This window comes from Bison bison, unplaced genomic scaffold (genome assembly GCF_000754665.1).
Source record: "Bison bison bison isolate TAMUID 2011002044 unplaced genomic scaffold, Bison_UMD1.0 scf7180017864527, whole genome shotgun sequence".
NCBI lineage: Eukaryota > Metazoa > Chordata > Mammalia > Artiodactyla > Bovidae > Bison > Bison bison.
In genome coordinates, this window is record NW_011495078.1 from 11,275,120 (window position 1) to 11,293,781 (window position 18,662).

Consider the following 18,662-nt stretch of genomic DNA (forward strand, 5'->3'; position numbering starts at 1 on the left):
AGGAAACTTACGCTTATGGTGCACGACAGAGCTCAGCTCCTCTCCCCAGTGATTTCTCCAACCCTCCTGGCGGTGAGCTGCTCTCCTTTGCCCTTGAAGCTACCCCAGTTTCACTGTTTGAGTGAATCAATGAATCAATCACCTGGGCACTGTGCGAGAGGCAGCAGGCCAGGTACAGGAGCTCCATCAACACCTCTAAGTAGGAAGCAGCCCCTAACCTCAAGGAATTAGCTCCAAGATTGCAGACACACATTCCTACCAGGGTAAGGCAGCAGACATGAGCGAGTCCTGTGGTTTGGACATACACGTAACACACATTCTTCATTAAACACTTGTTAATTTAATTAGTCTTTTACTTCCTCGTATTTTGGACGAGTGGCATCACACAAAGAAATTATTGCATCATAAGAAAAATGCAAGAACTACTTTTCACTTCCACAAAGAAATGTTCTCATTACCATTTCTGTGGAAACAACAGGTCCCTCTAGAACATTTTCCCATCTTTGATAGAGAATATGTTATTAAAAAATCATCCACTGTCCTTTCTACTCTTAAACAAAACAAAAAGCCAACACATGTTGAAAATGAGGTAGATGGCAGCACTCTGAAACTTCTTCTATTGGTACTTGCTGAATAAATGAATTTCTCTTTAAAACGGTAAAACCATACAGCAGGATTTGTCTTTTGTTTTAAAAAGTCCCTTTTCTTGCTTTATTATTTTTAATGGGATTAAAGCATACAGTTTTATAGATACATTCAAACTATGGCCTATTGGTCTCTTGGTAATAATAAGAAAACCCTATTTTGGTTGCACTTGAAGTGTCTGACTAAGGAACATGTCTTTAGGTACTCAATTTATAGAAGGTCTTCTGTTTACATTTAGCAATAAAATGTAAAGAGTGAAGGTATAACAAAACATCTGAAGCAGAGTTCTTACTTGAGGGTACATTTCAATGTAAACTAAGAAATATTGATAGGAATTTTAATGACCACAGTTCATATCTTACATACCAACAGAAGAAGTTTCAAAATTCCTTAGAAGTTATTCATCACTATGTAGTTTTAACTGATGACTAAATACTAAACTACACCTACCCAATATACAAAAGCACGTATTTCAGACCATGGTGTGGTACAGGCTGCCCTGTAGAAAATTTCCACTGCTATTTCTATACACACTGAGTGTTATTAGTCACTGACCAGTCTTTCTCTTTTCCTTATTTTACAACAACATTTGTTCTTTATACTGTCAACAGTAACTCAGCTTGACCTTTTCATATTGAGAACAGCGAACTTCTGGAAGCCCTATGTGGTTTAAGCATACAGGGCTGAAGTACAGAAAGGAATACACAATATAAAGGATTCATTCACTAATGTCACTAACATTTGTTGAGTATCTCCTATATACTCACAACTATGCTTGACAGAACAAATAAAATAGAAGCACTCAGGTCAGGTCACAAATGTCCATCCTATATTTTCTATGGAAAAAGGACAGTGACTCCACTTTTACAGTACAACTAAAGAAATCCTGGTAACTTTCAACAATAAAAATAAGGCTTGTGAACTCATGAAACTATCTGATAGTAAATATCAACAGCATCTCAAAGGACAATTACCCTGTCACCTCTTCTTTATACATATGACTACTCTAATACCAAAAAGAGGGGAAATCCAGTTTGCTAGAACATTTATTTTACCTAGATAAGTTCATAAAATAAAAATGCTTTACTTAACAAAAATTATTTTGAAAATTAAAAGACAAAAACCCCACCAGGATGGCTTTTCAACAAATTGAAAAACTTCTCAATAGTGTCTTCTTCAAGGCTTCTTCGATCCAATTTTTTTTCTTTTTTTCCCTTCTTTTTTACTTTTTAAATTATGAAGCATGATAACATATTTACAGGAGATTTGGAAAATACAGAACAAAGTTACATATAGTTTTACTATATATTGCAATTATTTTGTAAGTAGAAAAATTAAGATTTTTGGTTGTAGTTTAAACATCAAACTGTCAAAAATTAATAGAATGAATAGACAGAAAAGTAGAAGGATACAGCAGATCTGAAAAGCACTATGAACAACTCAACATAATTAAGATCTATACAAATTTCACACAACAACAGGATACAAATTCTATTCAAGTTCCCACAGACTATAAACCAGGAGACAATGGAACATATCCAGGGGCATTAAACAAAGTTCAAAAATGTCATGGTATAAAGGAGTATTCAAACCAAGTTTTAAAGGAACTAGTCCTGTAAAAGTTTACCACACTGACCAATCAAATCATAAAATCCCTGTATTTCCCCCTCAGAGAATTTTTATACTAGGAGTTACCTTGGTGATCATTTAGTTCAGTACTTTTATTTTACATAGTGGCATGGAGTCCCAAAGAACTTAGGTGAGTGTTACTCTTCTGTTTGACAACGTTTATCTACGCATCTTCAGCACGGTAGGGCTTATAATAACCTCAATGGAATAATACACTGAGAGGCTAAAAGTCCTCAGCACTTTGACAGAATCCTGGAATGGAAGGGTCTCTGAGGGCACAGAGTCACAAATCCCTACCAAATGATTCAATTCTCTCTACAACGTCCCTCCAAACAGACACCTGGTTTATGCAAGCACCTACAGAAGAGATGGATTTCCCAGGTGGCTCAGTGGTAAAGAATCCTCCTGCCAGTGCAGGAGACTCCAATTCGATCTCTGGGTCGGCAAGATCCCCAGGAGAAAGAAATGGCAACCCACCCCTGTATCCTCACCTGGGAAATCCCATGGACAGAGGAGCTTGGCGGGCTACAGTTCATGGGGTTACAAAAGAGTTGGATATGACTGAGCACACAAAAACAAAAGGCAACATGCCCTTTTTTTAGAAAAAATGATCCCAACTTTTGAGAACTGCTTTCCTATTCTGATTTGAGAGCTGTCTCCTGTGACCTCCTCTTACATGCCTTCCTTTTACCCTCTGGAGTTAGGAAGATTGACACATGCAACCTAAACCCTTTACCGTGATCATGAAGATAATGATCACATCCCTGCCAAGCCTGGACATGCTCAGTTCATTCAATCTTTTCTTCTAAGACCTGGGATCCAGAGCCTGTACCTACTGGGCAGGCTCTAGGTCATCCATGCCTTGGCAAAATGCAGTTTCTTGCACTCACTGAGAATGGCTAGATCATCTCTTGTATTCTGAGAGCTCTATTTCCATTAATTTAGTCTGTAAATCAATTTGCATTTTGATATCCATGTGACATTGTTGGTTTAAACTGAGTCGATTAAAACTCGAAGGTGAACAGCACAGGTCTGTGTGCGTAACAGGTGATTCTAGCTGTAAGATGCCCCCTTCAACCTCTCCTTTGTTAACATGGGTTCATGCAGTCACTGATCCAGTCGGTTGGTCCCCTGCCTAAAAACACCAACTAATTATTATACACATGCAAAAGAGCATTTTCCTCCACTCACCACAGAAACTTCTATTTCTTTCTCATTAAGCTGCTGATAAGATACAGAATGAGTAAACTACTCCCTGCACCAAGTTTCCAGACACAATTGGCAAAATTGACATTTTTCCCTTAAAACATGTTAACACTCATACTTCACACATAATATGGATACAACATCATCAGTAGCTATATTCCTTTTTTTTCCCACTGGTTACGGTTTATTTCTTCAGTCTCTTCTAAAGAATTTTTTTTAACTTAAATCTTTATAGAAAAATTTATAAAGTTCCATAGATATCAACAACTCATAAATTCCAAGGGGTTTTTGGATAGCTCTTTTCTAAAAAAAAAAAAAAAAGAATCACTAACAGAAAAATTTCACTTCCCATTTAAAAAAAGTGCACACGCACACATGAGGCTAACTGATCACTACTATGCTCAGTCACAGGGTGACAGAAAAAAAAAAAGCCACCACCATAAAAGGATGTCTGGTAATCTCCTTTAAAACAACATGCCAAGGTTAACCTACTTCAGTTTGGGCGAATACTGACTGCTGCCACACAGGGGCCCCAACAAGACACTGAGAGGTAAGTAACAGATATTTTGCTTTTTTCAACAAATTCTTGTAAGTTAAGAAAAACTTTGAAAGTCTAGTTAAAGTTTAAAGTAAAGGTAAAGAATCTTTGTAACAAAAAGCTATAAACATTTCTAACATCAGAAATCTTACCATTAATACAGTTGAGACTCTCTGGTGACTGGCAGTTCTAATAAGCTGATATTAAGCTAGGTGAAGGCAGTGAATCGGGCCAGAAATACCTTTGCCAAAAAAAAATAAGGCTTACTTCGTATTTCTGTGTGAACTCACAATTACCAAAAACAGTATCAAGTAATCAGCAAATACTGCCAGTATTTCAGGATACTTTATGAAGGAAAATAACAAAGTTATTGTAGAATGGAGTATTTCTACACCTAAATGTACTGTGATGAAGTTATTCAGCACAATTGAAAAGTTACTACATGTTACTATTTGACCACGGATCTATGTACATAAAAGTCTTTCCTGTATTTCTGTTACTTCTCTACTTTTATACTTTCTATTATTTCTCAGGATAGAATCTCAATAGTCAAATTCGTGGAGCAAAGGGTGCACATTAAAAAAAAAAAGAACTTTAATTAAAATTGATACTTTTCAGTTTACAGAAATATTTACTCTCCCATCTGTGGAAGACAGTCTGGGCTTCACTGCTTCTCTGACAACATGAGTATTTTAATTCTAAATATAAACTGTTAATCTAATAAGTGAAAAAGGAACAGCGCTTGTTTGCTTTATGTTTATCTGAAGATCAGAAAGGCTAAACACAGCTCGGTATTTTCTTCCTAGAACTTCTGTATGCATAAAAAATATCACAAAACAATGAACTAGGTGCAGTGAACTGCCAATATTTATGTCCAGGTTGGGAACAGAGGTGACAGAAACTCTTGGTAACATGTAAGCTGTTCAGAGACTTCCTCTAAAAGAGGGTGTGCTTTTTGAGGGGGAGGGTCTTGCTCTAAGTACGATATAGGATGGTGGTTAAGAGCATGGGCTCTGGAGTCAGGCTTGGGCTCTCTTACTTACCAGTTGCGTGACCCTGGACATGTTGCTTCTCGGGCTTCATCTGCCTCACTTGTAAAATGGGGAGTAACTATACTGCCCGGTCCTTGGGTGTCATAATAAGTGCTATATAATATTGGTTGTCATAGAAAGCACTGGAAAACTGCCTGCTAGCCTTGGTCTCTCCTCCCTCTGCCCATTAAACCACTGAAGGATGAATCCAATAGGCAAAGTTTCCCTGCCCTACCACTTCTGTGGGCATTTTCTTCTTCTTGAACTTATTTTGAGATCTTTAGAGAATATTTCACATGGAGACTGAGTCTATGGATGTCTATACACCTAACTGTGCTGCCTGCCTGGACTTTGCATCTGCTAGGATTTCAGTGCATGTTTTCTCTTGGGGGGTTAATCGTAGTTCTTGGACATGACGCTGCAAAGAGAACACGGCTCCAGAAAGCATCCACTCACTGGGCTCACGTATCATGTGAGTGGTGGGATTGCCTTTGATAAATTACTTTTAACTGGCTTCTAAGAGCTTCTCAGTAACGTGGCCAGTCATTTAATGGAATAAATATCAACTCAGGTCACTCTATCACTTTTTATATATTTATGCTTTCCATAGGCATTGATTAGCTATCTGCAGCTGGCCAGATCTTAAACATTCTAGGGGATAAAATGAGATAAAATTGGTATCCTTTAAAAGTTTATAACTAAAAAAAGAGCACCCCACCCAGTAAAGGAGTTTGGCAGGGACAGCAGTCTCTCTGCTACGGTTCAGGGCCTCCTGCAGCTGCTAAAAGGTCCTGGTTGTGTATATGCTAAGGATGTGTAGTATCTCCCAGTCCATATAGCTTCCCAGCCTCCCAAGACGCTTGTAAAACACAGGGATTCAATGGCAGATGAAATAACTAACATGCGAAAATCCCCTGAAAAACAACAGAGGTGACAAAGATCCTTGTGGTATCTGGAAAGCCAGAACAGAGGAATAAAAATATTCTGTTAGATATCTGCAAATACTTAACAAGCGTAAGAGCCGTCCTAGGTATTCACCTTCTCTTGGTGGAAATTTCAATCCAAACTGTTTTCATAGACATCCTGTTTAAGCCAGTAAAGTCTAAATTCATTTATGAAACTTTTACTTGCACTAAAATATGCTACAAATAAATTAATGAACTCCTTATTGATAGCAACTTATTCTTCTCTTTTCCTCTCTTGTCCCATCTCCCCAGCCCTTCTCTTCCCTCTGGTTCAGCCAGGTATATGAACTATTATGTGTTAAAAGTTCTGAGATGTCTTCCTATTTTACTTGTTTCCTACCAATAATATCAGATCAGGCTGGAAATAGGAGCAGGGGCTAAAATATACTACGCTGAATGTCATTCCTGGAGCCGATCTGCCAGGAGTAAATCCTGACACTTGACAGCTGTGTCTTGAGGCAAGACTCGTAAGCGCTCTGTTCTTGGTTTCACCACTGGCAAAGGATTTGGGAAAGCTCTGTGAGAGTCAGGGTGAATATACCTAGGGAGCCCAGGGCACTGCCTGGGACACAATCTATGCTGCATACTACTGGCTACTTTTATTCATCAAACGCACCCTGTAGTCTAATAAAGAAACTCCGACTGAGGATCAAGAAAGCTGGGACTCTGCTACTCCTTAATGGGTATTTACTGAGCACCAATGATGGGCCGGCTGGAGATAACGCCAAATTAACAACACAGCCCCCACTCTCAGGACTTCATAGGCTAGCAGGAAACAGGAAAAACAAAACAAAACAAAAAAACAGCACAGATGCCAGTCCAGGGCGCAGGGCCTGGCGAGGACGCCCCACGCTGCCTGTCTGCAGGGCGGGCGGGGGCTGTCAAGGAAGGAGAGGACAGGACAGAATCAGGGAAGCCTCCAGGAGCAGCTGATTTTGAACAAAGGCCTGAAGGAAAGAAAGCAGGAGCACAGGATGCAGGCGGGGGCCAAGGAGGCACCAGAGAGAAGGAAGAGGATCAGAAAGGAAGAGAGCTGTGAGAGAACACAGGGTATCAACAGCCTATTCCAGCAGGGCCTGAGCTCGAGGTCACGGGAGGGAAGACGGACAGAGATCCAGCTAAAGAGGGAAGCGGAGCCCGATCACGAAGGAAACTGTGTGTCACCACAGACAGCGTGCAGTCTGCCCGGGGCCAGAGGGCACCATGTGAGCCAGCGCGGGCTGCAGCTGCAGCTGCAGAGAGAAGTGAGGGTGGCTCGAGGCCGGCAGAGCAGAGGCAGCGACTCGCACCCAGGCAGACAGATGGGCGAGTGCAGGGGGCAGGGAGGAGGGGCACAGCAGGCTGAAAGCCCAGGAACCGCTGCCTGGCAGGAGGCAGGGGGTGTTGGAGGACGCGGAGGCCTGGGCACCTGCGTGGCCCCTGGCTCGGCACCTGTCCTGGGGGGAGGACCCCTGATCAGATCAGATCAGATCAGTCACTCAGTCGTGTCCGACTCTTTGCAACGCCCATGAATCGCAGCACGCCAGGCCTCCCTGTCCATCACCAACTCCCGGAGTTCACCCAGACTCACGTCCATCGAGTCAGTGATGCCATCCAGCCATCTCATCCTCTGTCGTCCCCTTCTCCTCCTGCCCCCAATCCCTCCCAGCATCAGAGTCTTTTCCAATGAGTCAACTCTTCGCATGAGGTGGCCAAAGAGGACCCCGAGCAAGAGATCTAATCTCTCTGGAACTCCCTTTATCCATAAAATAAGGATATGTAATGTTTCTGACTAATTTCTATGAGATAATAGAGATGAAATGCAAAATTTCAAACTCCCTCAGACTTTAAGGAGAAAAGGTACCTATTATTTCTGGGAACATTTTGGATTCAGGGGATAAAGGTTAATACTGACTCAGCCCTTCTTTATAAGGAGTCTTTATATATTTATATACATATATTTATGCAGTTGATTATCTTGCACATAGGTCCCATCATGCCACATGGAAATGGTCTTTGTCTTCCTTACACTGAAAAGTGTATCAGGGTGGGAATTTTTTTTTTCTTCCAGTTGCTAAACAATATGCCACATATTTCAAGTCCTCAGTGCTATTACCTCCTTCTGTCTTCATCTCTGAAGACCTTCATATCATTTGAGTCAGTATTCAAGTTGCCAAAAAGCCACAGGAGGAATAAATAATCAGTGAAATGTGAAAGAAAAATAGCCAGACTATATAAAACCCCAAATGTGCAAGTGGGTGTTTAAGCAGGTAACACAGGTCAGGCACCTTTCACTTTCCCATCAGTTCTGACGTAGGTGTTTACAGAAGGCGCAGCGTCTCCATGGGGTTCAGGACACCACGGAGGCACAAAGAGGAAAGGACAGACCAGCCAACAATGGGGTGTTTTTTGTTTCTGAAGATGCACCCCACGCACTGGCCTGTTCCTGACCCTGGGCAGACCTACCGGGAGGCGGTCAGGACCAGATCGTGTCCTCGGGTCAGCCGCAGGGTCAACCCTTCCACAGACTGGAGAAAGCAAGCGAGCTCCCCGGGAGGCAGGGAGGAGAGCTGCCCTCAGATACACTGACCGCAGATGACAAGACTCCTGACATACACACTCCGGCGCACTGGGGGCGGGGGGGTTCCCTCGGAGACATGGAGGCAGCTATCAGCCTGCTTTCTGGACGATATTCCCTGTATATCCTCCCCTAGAATCAATCTTGGACACGGCTACCAACTCAGGACTCAAAGTCGGTTGGGGTGGTGGGGGGTGGGGGGAACGAACCCTGAGAGCATAGGAAGATTTCTTTGACTAGGTTATCGGGTGTGGACTGACTATCACAGCGGTTCAGAGTGGCCTGGAACAGGCGCCTGGCCATGCCAGCGGAGGGAAGCAAGGTTGGGCCTGTGCTGTTCACCGCCCGTCCATGCCTTGGGGTTCTTTCCACAATCAGAATGACAATCAGGAATGACTCTCCTGCTCCTATTTTGCAAGGTGGGCTTCCCTTGTGGTTCAGTGGTAAAGAATCTGCCTGCTAATGCAAGAGATGCAGGTTCAAACCCTGGGTCGGGAAGATTCTCTTTAGGAGGGCATGGCAACCCACTCCAGTGTTCTTGCCTGAGAAATCTCATGGACAGAGAAGCCTGGCGGGCTATAGTCCACAGGTTGCAAAAGAGTCAGATGTGATTCATGACTAAATTTTGCAGGGCAGTGGGGACACACAGTTGCTCGAGTGGTTTCTCACCTTGAAGCCAGTGAAAAACATCCCTGGTTGAGTGCCAGGCGCCGGTGTGTGTGACACTGGACCAGGTTCAGATGTCCCTGTTCACTCAGCTTCCAGAACACGGAGGCTTTTCCAAGCCCCTGACAAATACGTATAAAAATAGGGTAACTGGAGAAAGCAACAGTGATTTCTTTCTTCCATGGAGTATGTCTGTTGTCACGTGTGCTAAGCCGCTTCAGTCGTGTCTGACCCTGCAGCCCAATGGACTGCAGCCTGCCAGGCTCCTCTGTCCATGGGACTCTCCAGGCAAGAATACTGGAGTGGGTGGCCACGCCCTCCTCCGGGGGTCTTACCGACCTAGGGACTGAGCCCGCGTCTCTTGTGTCCCCTGCATGGCAGGCGGGTTCTCTACCACGAGCGCCACCTGGGAAGGCCGAGCGTTTGTCCTCAGGGCGCCAAACAGCCTCAGCCTGCTGTCCTGAAATGTCTGTTTCCCCAGGAGACAGAATCCTTGTCCCTTTGAGTCCGGATCCTTTCTCTGCCCACTCCTTTCCCAGGGACTTTCTTTTCTCCCACTTAGAAATCTTTCCTCAATCTTAGCCCTCTTCAAAAAAATAACCAAAGGACAGTGTATCAACAGAAATCAAAGAACCGGATCAGACAGCACACATCATTTAACAATAGACAAATATCATTTGCATCTGCACGTCCACTCTGGGGCTCCCCAGGTTGTTTTCAGAGCGTGCTCCAGGAACTTCCTCTCTGGTGCAGGCCACTGTGGGCACTTTGACTCAGATCATCTTGATGTGTAAACACGGTCCTGAGCAGACTTCACCTCACAGAGAAGTCACCTCTTAGCAATGATCCTGTCAGCATGCTTTGACCCATTCGGTTCATTGCTAAGGCCTGAAATTAAACAAAATTACTACAAGATTAAGTCCTTCTCATTTTAAGTGTTGATGATTATTAAGTGAATACGTATTAGGGGTAAAGGTGACATTTCAGGAATCTTGGAGCTAAACTCTAAAAGCCAGTATTCTTAAAAAAAAAAGCCAGTATTCTAGCATTTACTAGATCTTTGAATATAATGAAGATCTTATTCTGCTTCTGCCACAAATAAAAGCTAAGACAATAATTATCCAAGCAAGTAAGCTGAGATTGCAGAAAGTATGTATCAGAATCCTGTGAAAAAAACCACAACTGCCTCCAAGTTGGTATCCAGGGTAAATATTTCTAGAGTACAAACCACATTAGCTCTTGGACAGTTTTCTGAAATACTAATAAATGAGTTGTGAGGGGGCTTTTTATTTTTTCCTTTCTGTGGCTAGAAAGAACTCGACAGTTCATGTCAACATGTCCGGTTATGCAAAAATGAGATGATAGTGTCTTAAGAAACGCTCACCACTCTAATTAGTAAGAAAATCAATCTACAGAAAACCATACACACAGGCCCACTCCCAAAGATGTAAGTGAAAATACTTTGGAGGATATTCATATTTTGCCGTGGAAGAACTTGCTGTTATATGTTAGGATAACAGTAAAGTTAAAAGGATCGATATTGTGTGACAGAGATAAAACTGAGACAGCCTCCTTTGCTTATTAATAAAAACTTTCAGAGGACTGGCACAGATGGCTGCTTGTGGTTCCTTGGGTGGAACCTGAATAAGGACCCACACTTCCAGCAGCCCAGGTACATCTGCGCCCTCAGGGCAAGGCTTGCACCCCTCATCCTTTCCGGCATAAGGCACAGGGGATAGCTTAGTGACATGGTGCGTCTTTTCATCAGAAAGCTTCACAATGAAATTCTGACTATTAGAGAGTTCAAGTACTCTAAGGAAAAAAGATTTAGAGTAAGCACTTCTTTGTGCTTTTCTCAAGGCAATAAAAGGACGAGCCATAGGACTTTCAAGTACAACTCAGTATATCCAACCTCAATAACATGTCAGATGCTGCTGTCTTAACAATTATGAAAAATGTTTAAAATTCAGTCTAGAATAAACAAAGAGGTAAAGAAAAGAACGATTTGGTTATGACTAAAAGAGGAAGGATTAGAAACAGTTAAAAGGGGAATTTGCAATGCAAAGGTTGATAAAGGAACACTGTAATGCAAAGAGCAAGCAGAACCTGGGTGTGTCAATGATATAACACCTCATTCGGACAAGAGCACATTCCCAACATCCATTCGTCATCAGGTTTAGGTCCTTGGACATTAAAAGGTATCATGTCTGAATTTTCAGGATCTGGCGGACGGAGGGGGCACTAGAAAGCCATTTTTCCTGAATAAAAGCATGGAGTAAGTCAAGGTTCAGGAAAGTAATCCTGAATCCTAAAAGGATTAAAGGAAGGGACAAAATAGGGTTTCTGAGGGAATATGATAACAAATTGGGATTGCCTGATACAGGAACAGGATAACAGTCAAATATGTGAAAGGATTTTTCTCTCAATTTGAAAAAGATAAAATGGACTAAAACTATAGCATTAATAATAACACTAGGTAAACACCACCAAAGGTAGTATAATACTAGAGCTGCTGACCGATGGAATCGACCTTCCAGAGGTTGCTAAAGAGCCAAACGCACACATTCCGAAACAGCCCACATTCCCCTTTACCCGAGAGCCTCTGGGTCAGCCCACGTGCACGTCCACCTTGTGCAAGGGCCTTTCTCTGACTCAGGACGGGGCCTCTCTGCAGTCTCCCCTCAGGGCTCTATGACACAGCATCCACCGGCCTGGCCTCGACCTGGAAAGGCGCCTCTCCTGGAACGGCTTCTGCTGGAAGAACTGGCCGCCCGCTCCAAAGCGGCTAGGCCACGTGTGCGCCGGCTGTCTGTGCACAGGTGAGGACGGCCCTGACACCTCGACCACCCTGAAACCACAGACTCTCGGTTCTTGAGAGGCAGCGTGGAGCAACTACCCCTGCCGAGCGCTGGACAGGGTAGGAGGCTGGAAGCCAGGTGGGGAGGGAGAAGAATCTGGTGTGTCCTCTACCTTCTCTGAGAGGGGTCACCTCGAGGGCAGAGTAGGCAGGTGCTGGCCATACCTGGCTTCCAGGATGGCTGGGAGGGGTCTTCCAGATCGGACTTAAGGTAGGCACCCAGCAACAACTCAGGCCTGAATCTGAATAAAGAACACTCAGGGTGAGCTCTGAAACGCAGGTCAGAGGACAAGCTTTGGCAAGAAGAGCTGAATTGTAAATTTTTACTCACATTAAAAGGGAAGTATTTACCTATTTATTCATTTCGTAAGTTAATTCACATTCGGTGTTAAAATTGAAAAGGTATGAATGAAACTCAAAATTTACTTGTACAAAATGATGTGCTGGCCTCTGTGTCCACGCACGGATGTGTGTGTAAATAGCTGCTTTTCTTCTTTCCAAAAAGTGGCCTGACGTGGAACCCGCTTTCCCTACTTAACGTTATGCCCCGTCTGGAAACAGGCATCTATGTAGCCATTTTCAGTGGCCGTGTCCTGGCATATTCCACTATAGGGCCATAAACTAACCAATTCCCTAATGATGGACATCTGATTTGGTTGCAAACTTTCACACTTAAAATTTGACACTGTTTTAAACATCTTTTCCTTAGGATAAAATGTTCTGAAAACACTGCCTTGTGTGTTTCATCCATTAAAAAACATTTATTTTTGATGGATGCTACTGGATGCTGTACTTCACTCAGTGAAGCGGTTGGCCGTGCTTTTACAACTGGTGGGCAGTGACACATTCTCAGAGTCAGTGTAACTTTCCTAACCTCTACAACCATTATTATTCATATGGAAGATTAGCAGACTTCACAGTGTTGGTTTTTTTCCCTACCGTGTATTTCAAAGGCAGTTCCCAGGAACCTACTTTGGAAGATTCCTCCAAATAAAATTTAAATGTTGAGATTTTCAGAAAAAAAATTTTTCACAAAAATTCATAAACTAAAGGTAGCTCTTGATGCCTGTTCCTGCAACCCGTGCCTGGAATTTCTACCTATGTCCAGACTCAGTTTCTGCAAAATTGCTTTTCATACTAATGAATAAAATTTCTTCTATTTTTATTTCATAATTGCAATTCCACAATTTCCCCTTCGAGAATCACTCCATTCCCCTCTCCCCACCAAAACACACAAAATATAAAGCCCATACTTACTGGGTAGGTTTTGTTTGGAGTTCTAATTCATCAATAACTCCATTTATTTTTTATTATTTTCTTCTATTTTGGGGGTGGGGGCAAACTCAGTTCTTTTCTAGCTTCTTGAGCTACATATTTAACTTGCTGCTGCTGCTGCTAAGTCACTTCAGTCGTGTCCGACTCTATGTGACCCCATATTTAACTTGGCTACTTTCAATTTTTTAAGAAATAAATGCCTTCAAGGCTTTGCATCAATTTTGGGTTAACTCTTTAGCTGTGCTCCACTCCACTGTTTTATAATATTTTTGTCCTTTAGTTGTAAGAACTTCAAAATCTGCATTGTGATCTCTTAACCCATAAGTTTCTTAGAAAAATATATTTCTTTTTTTTTTTAGAAAAATATATTTCTAGAGTCCAAATTGATACTTTAACTTATTTTTAATTTCTAATTTAGTCGTACTGTACTACTCACAAGGAATGTGAGCTGCTGTTGTGTTACGCTGTGTTAGTTGCTTAGTCGTGTCTGACTCTTTGCAATCCCATGGACTGTAGCCCGCCAGGCTCCTCTGTCCATGGGATTCTCCAGGCAAGAATACTGGAGTGGGTTGCCATTTTCTTCCCCAGGGGATCTCCCTGACCCAGGGACTGAACCCAGGCCTCCTGCACTGCAGGCGGATTCTTCACCACCTGAGCCACCAGGGAGTCCTTACTCACAAGGGATGTGAGCTGCTTGCTAATGATTTTCTGAGACTTTGGAGACACGTCTCATAACTGAGTAAAAGGTCAAACTTGCAAAGAATTCGAATGTGCTTTAAGCACAAATTCTGTTAGCATTTAAGTCCTGTTGGGTTAATCTTCTTTTTACCTATCATATTGTAATAAAAATGTGTTAAACTCTCCCATTACAGTTGTGGATTTGACAATTTCTCCTTTAAATTCTGTCAAATCTTGCTGTTACATGTAAAATTTATTATTATTTTTATGTCCCTGAACTATTCCTTTGAACTTGTGTAGTGAATTCTTTTGTTTCTATTATTATTGATTGTGTTTTGAATTCTATTTTTTTCTGATGTTAATATTGCTAGTCTAGCTTTCCATTGGTGGATTCTTTACTGAGCTACCAGTATATGGCTGGATTTTTAAAAATCCAAACTGATAGTCTCTGTCTTTTAAGAGGTGAGTTCAATGGTGGCTCAGATGGTAATGAATGTGCCTGCAATGCAAGAGACTCAAGTTCAATCCCTGGGTCAGGAAGATCCCCTGGAGAAGGGAATGGCTACTTACTCCAGTATTTTTGCCTGAAGAATTCCATGGACAGAGGAGCCTGGTGGGCTATAATCCACAGGGTCACAAAGAGTCAGACACGACTGAGCGACTAACACTTTCACTTTCAACTTTTTTGGGCTTCTCTGGTGGGGAAGATGGTAAACAATTTGCCTATAACACAGGAGACCTCGTTCGATCTCCTGGGTGGGGAAGATCTGCTGGACAAGGGAATGGCTACCACTCCAGTATTTTTTTTAAATTTATTTTTAATTGAAGGATAATCGCTTTACAATGTTGTGTTGGTTTCTGCCATACATCAACATGAATCAGCCATAGGTGTGTGTGCGTGTGTGTGTATTCCTTCCCTCCAGAACCTCCCTCCCACCTCCCTCCCTATCCCACCCCTCTAGTTGTCACAGAGCCCTGGTTTGAGTTCCCTGAGTCATACACCAAATTCTACTCTAGTATTCTTGCCTGGAGAATCCCATGGACAGAAAAGCCTGGCGGGCTACAGTTCACGGGGTCTCAAAGAGTCGGACACGACTAACACTTTTTCACATCAATGTATTTAAATTTGTCGTGTCACATTTCCTATCTTCTTATTTTGTTTTTTCTACCTACCATTTTCACCCTTTGCTTTTTCCCAGAGTCTCCTTTTCTGTCTTCCCTTGACTAATAAAAAGTTCTATTTCCTTTTTTGCTCCCATTTGCTTTAGGTTGTAGTCCTATATTTTCATGATTAACCTATCAACACTGTAGGTAATACACACCTATGACATTAGTACAGTCCTCTCAGAACCCCCTTGTTCTGTCGGTATCGCTGTTTTAAGATCGTTACAGAGATTGTTACAGAGCCTCTACTTCATTTAATACGGCAGTTGGAGATGCAGATGTCTAGTCAGTGCTTTGATAAGGCTAGAAACAGAGTTCTTCCCTTTAACATACAGTACCATCATTACTAGATATATTGACTTCTCCCTCAGTTACAGTGACTTTCAGATGAGATTTTATGCATAGAGACCTACCACAAAATTATTTTCCTTCTAAAAATAACTTTACAGGGGACTTTCCTGGCAGTCCAGTGGTTAAGTTTCCGCACTTCCAATGTAGGGGGGCTCGAGTTCAATCCCTGGTCGGGGAACTAAGATCCCACATGCCATGTAGTATGACCATAAAAAAAGAAAAAACTTCACAGAATTTATTGCTCTGCTGTTTCTTAGTTTTATCGAAGTTCATCCTCATATATGGATTTTTATTGTAGGAGTTTTTCACTCTCCATCTTAGACATTATTTATAATAAGAAAAGAGGTAGAAACAATCCAGGTATTCATCAAGGGCGTAAGGAAGCAACTTATGCATTACCGCTGGAACACTTCAGAATACGTATTAAATGTCTACATAAGATCTACACATATGACAAAGACACAGACTACCCTGATACATGAACATAGTAAATGAACAAACAGAACACAGAATACCACGTGTGTAATTTTTCCTGCTGTTTGCACATGTAAGAATGAACACTGCACACGTCAGTGGGGCACCTGCAGAATGATACACTTTAACACTAATTTAAAATTCTCCCCTCAAAACACTTTTTTCTTTCTCTTTTTGTTTCTTTTTCTTCTTTTTTTTGTTGTTTTTGTCATGGTTGTCATGGTCTTCTTCTTTTCTTAAAGAAAACCTAACTTTCAGTTCCTAACAAAGGCCTTAGCTTGTTTCTCATAATTTTTGGGTTAACACAAATCAGACCACTGTGGTAAGTTCGTATTTCACTACATAAATGTGTGACTGATTTCATTTCCTGGCAGTGATATGCATTTGACGAAAAAAAAAAAAAGTCCAACTGATATTCAATTTAAAAGCAAAGTTTTACGCTTTCTGAAGTGTGGGGTGCTTTACGTGATTTTACTCTTTACCAGATAATGATCCAAAAAAACAAAGGGGAAATTTCTGCTTAAAAAGTTAGTGCATTCCCTTGTCACAAAAATACATTTGCCCTATTTAAATGGTTCTATTTCCTTTGCCAGAGCTTTGCCAAAGCGACCAAATTTTAAGAGTAAAAATATAAATTTCAGTCTCTGCTCCTCCTGTTATAATATAGTATGTAACCACATTACATACAGATTTTTGAAAATTATATAAATTTTGACATTTTAAGTTAGATCTCAAGGAGTTAGTTTATATCATTTTTAGTTAAATATGCTTTTTTATTTATATTTTAAAACTTTTAAAATAAAAAAAAAAAATTTTTTTTTTGGCTTCACTGCTCAGCATGTGGGATCTTAGTCCCCCAACCAGGAATGGAACCTGTGGTCCCTGCATTGAAGCCCCAGGTCTTAACCACTGGACTGCCAGGGAAGTCCCTAAAAATGCTGCAATTTTTTTTTTGATTGTCAATCTTTATTTTAAGGTTTGTTTTTAAAGCTATAAATCTCCCTATCATCAGAACTTTTAGTTGTATCCCACAAATTGGTGGCACTAGTGAAGAACCTGCTGCCAATGCAGGAGATTTAAGAGAATGCTTTTAATAAAACACGTCCTTCTTGGTTTTCTTAGAGACCCTGAACACCACTGATGGATATAAAAATGGACAATTTTACGACACCCTCTGCAGCTTCTCTGGAAAGCGACTGTGATCTCTATGCCCACCACCATACAGCCAGGATCCTCATGCCACTGCATTACAGCATCGTCTTCATAATTGGGCTTGTGGGAAACTTACTGGCCTTGATCGTCATTATTCAAAACAGGAAAAAAATCAACTCTACCACTCTCTATTCAACCAACTTGGTGATTTCAGATATACTTTTTACCACGGCTCTGCCTACACGGATAGCCTACTATGCGCTGGGCTTTGACTGGAGAATCGGCGATGCCCTGTGTAGGATAACCGCTCTTGTGTTTTACATCAACACATACGCAGGTGTGAACTTCATGACCTGCCTGAGCATTGACCGGTTCTTTGCTGTGGTGCACCCCCTGCGGTACAATAAGATAAAAAGAATTGAACATGCAAAATGCATCTGCATATTTGTCTGGATTCTGGTATTTGGTCAAACACTCCCACTACTCATAAGCCCTATGTCAAAACAGGAGGCTGAAAGGACTACGTGCATGGAATATCCAAACTTCGAGGAAACCAAATCCCTCCCCTGGATTCTGCTTGGTGCCTGTTTCATAGGATACGTACTTCCGCTTGTCATTATTCTTATCTGCTATTCTCAAATCTGTTGCAAGCTCTTTAAAACTGCCAAACAGAACCCGCTAACTGAGAAATCTGGGGTCAACAAAAAGGCTCTCAACACAATTATTTTTATAATTGTTGTGTTTGTTGTATGTTTCACGCCTTATCATGTTGCAATTATTCAACACATGATCAAGAAGCTTCGTCTTCCCGGTCTCCTGGAATGTAGCCAAAGACATTCATTCCAGATATCTCTGCACTTTACAGTATGTCTGATGAACTTCAACTGCTGCATGGACCCTTTTATATATTTTTTTGCATGTAAAGGGTACAAGAGAAAGGTCATGAAGATGTTGAAACGTCAAGTCAGTGTATCAATTTCCAGTGCTGTGAGGTCAGCCCCTGAAGAAAACTCACGTGAAATGACAGAAACTCAAATGATGATACATTCCAAGTCTTTAAATGGAAAGTAAAAAGGAAAGGAGTCTTGGATTTATACCAAAGTAGACTGTATGTTGAACTTCGCAAGACTTTTCTTATAACAAGTATTAGACTTCCAATTAGGATTCTTTTGAATTCCTTTCACTGGGCACTATTTCTCACCTCCAACTTGGAAGTAAATTGATATATATATATATATATTTACACTCAAGAACAACATTCAGCAAAATTCTCATTTGTAAATGAAATAGTATACCTTTAAAAGGGAGGGTATTTTAATAAATCTCAGTGTAAAAAGAAAAGTTTTGTGTTAACAAAAAACGAAATCATTAATGTTCCTCACCAATAATTCAAAAAAAGAAAAAAAGACTATCAAAATTGTATATTGCCAGTGTAGAAATGTTAATATTGTAATATTCCCTTTCTCTTTTTTTT

At 41.4% G+C, this 18,662-nt stretch overlaps 2 protein-coding genes across 3 annotated transcripts in view; one reads left to right on the top strand and one right to left on the bottom strand.

Annotated features, from left to right (window-relative positions):
- Positions 1–18,662, bottom strand: part of UBAC2 (UBA domain containing 2) — a 143,575-nt gene that overhangs the window by 66,474 nt on the left and 58,439 nt on the right. The window lies entirely within an intron of this gene.
- Positions 2,824–18,656, top strand: LOC104982172 (G-protein coupled receptor 183). Of its 2 annotated transcripts, XM_010831494.1 has the most exons (3): positions 2,824–4,030; positions 11,912–12,056; positions 17,159–18,656. In XM_010831494.1, exon 3 carries the CDS (start codon positions 17,177–17,179, stop codon positions 18,257–18,259), a length of 1,083 nt encoding a protein of 360 aa, XP_010829796.1. In that variant the 5' UTR covers positions 2,824–4,030; positions 11,912–12,056; positions 17,159–17,176; the 3' UTR covers positions 18,260–18,656. The 2 variants fall into 2 exon arrangements, with proteins under 2 accessions (XP_010829796.1, XP_010829795.1); XM_010831493.1 differs by lacking the exon at positions 11,912–12,056 and having other exon boundaries at positions 3,793–4,030.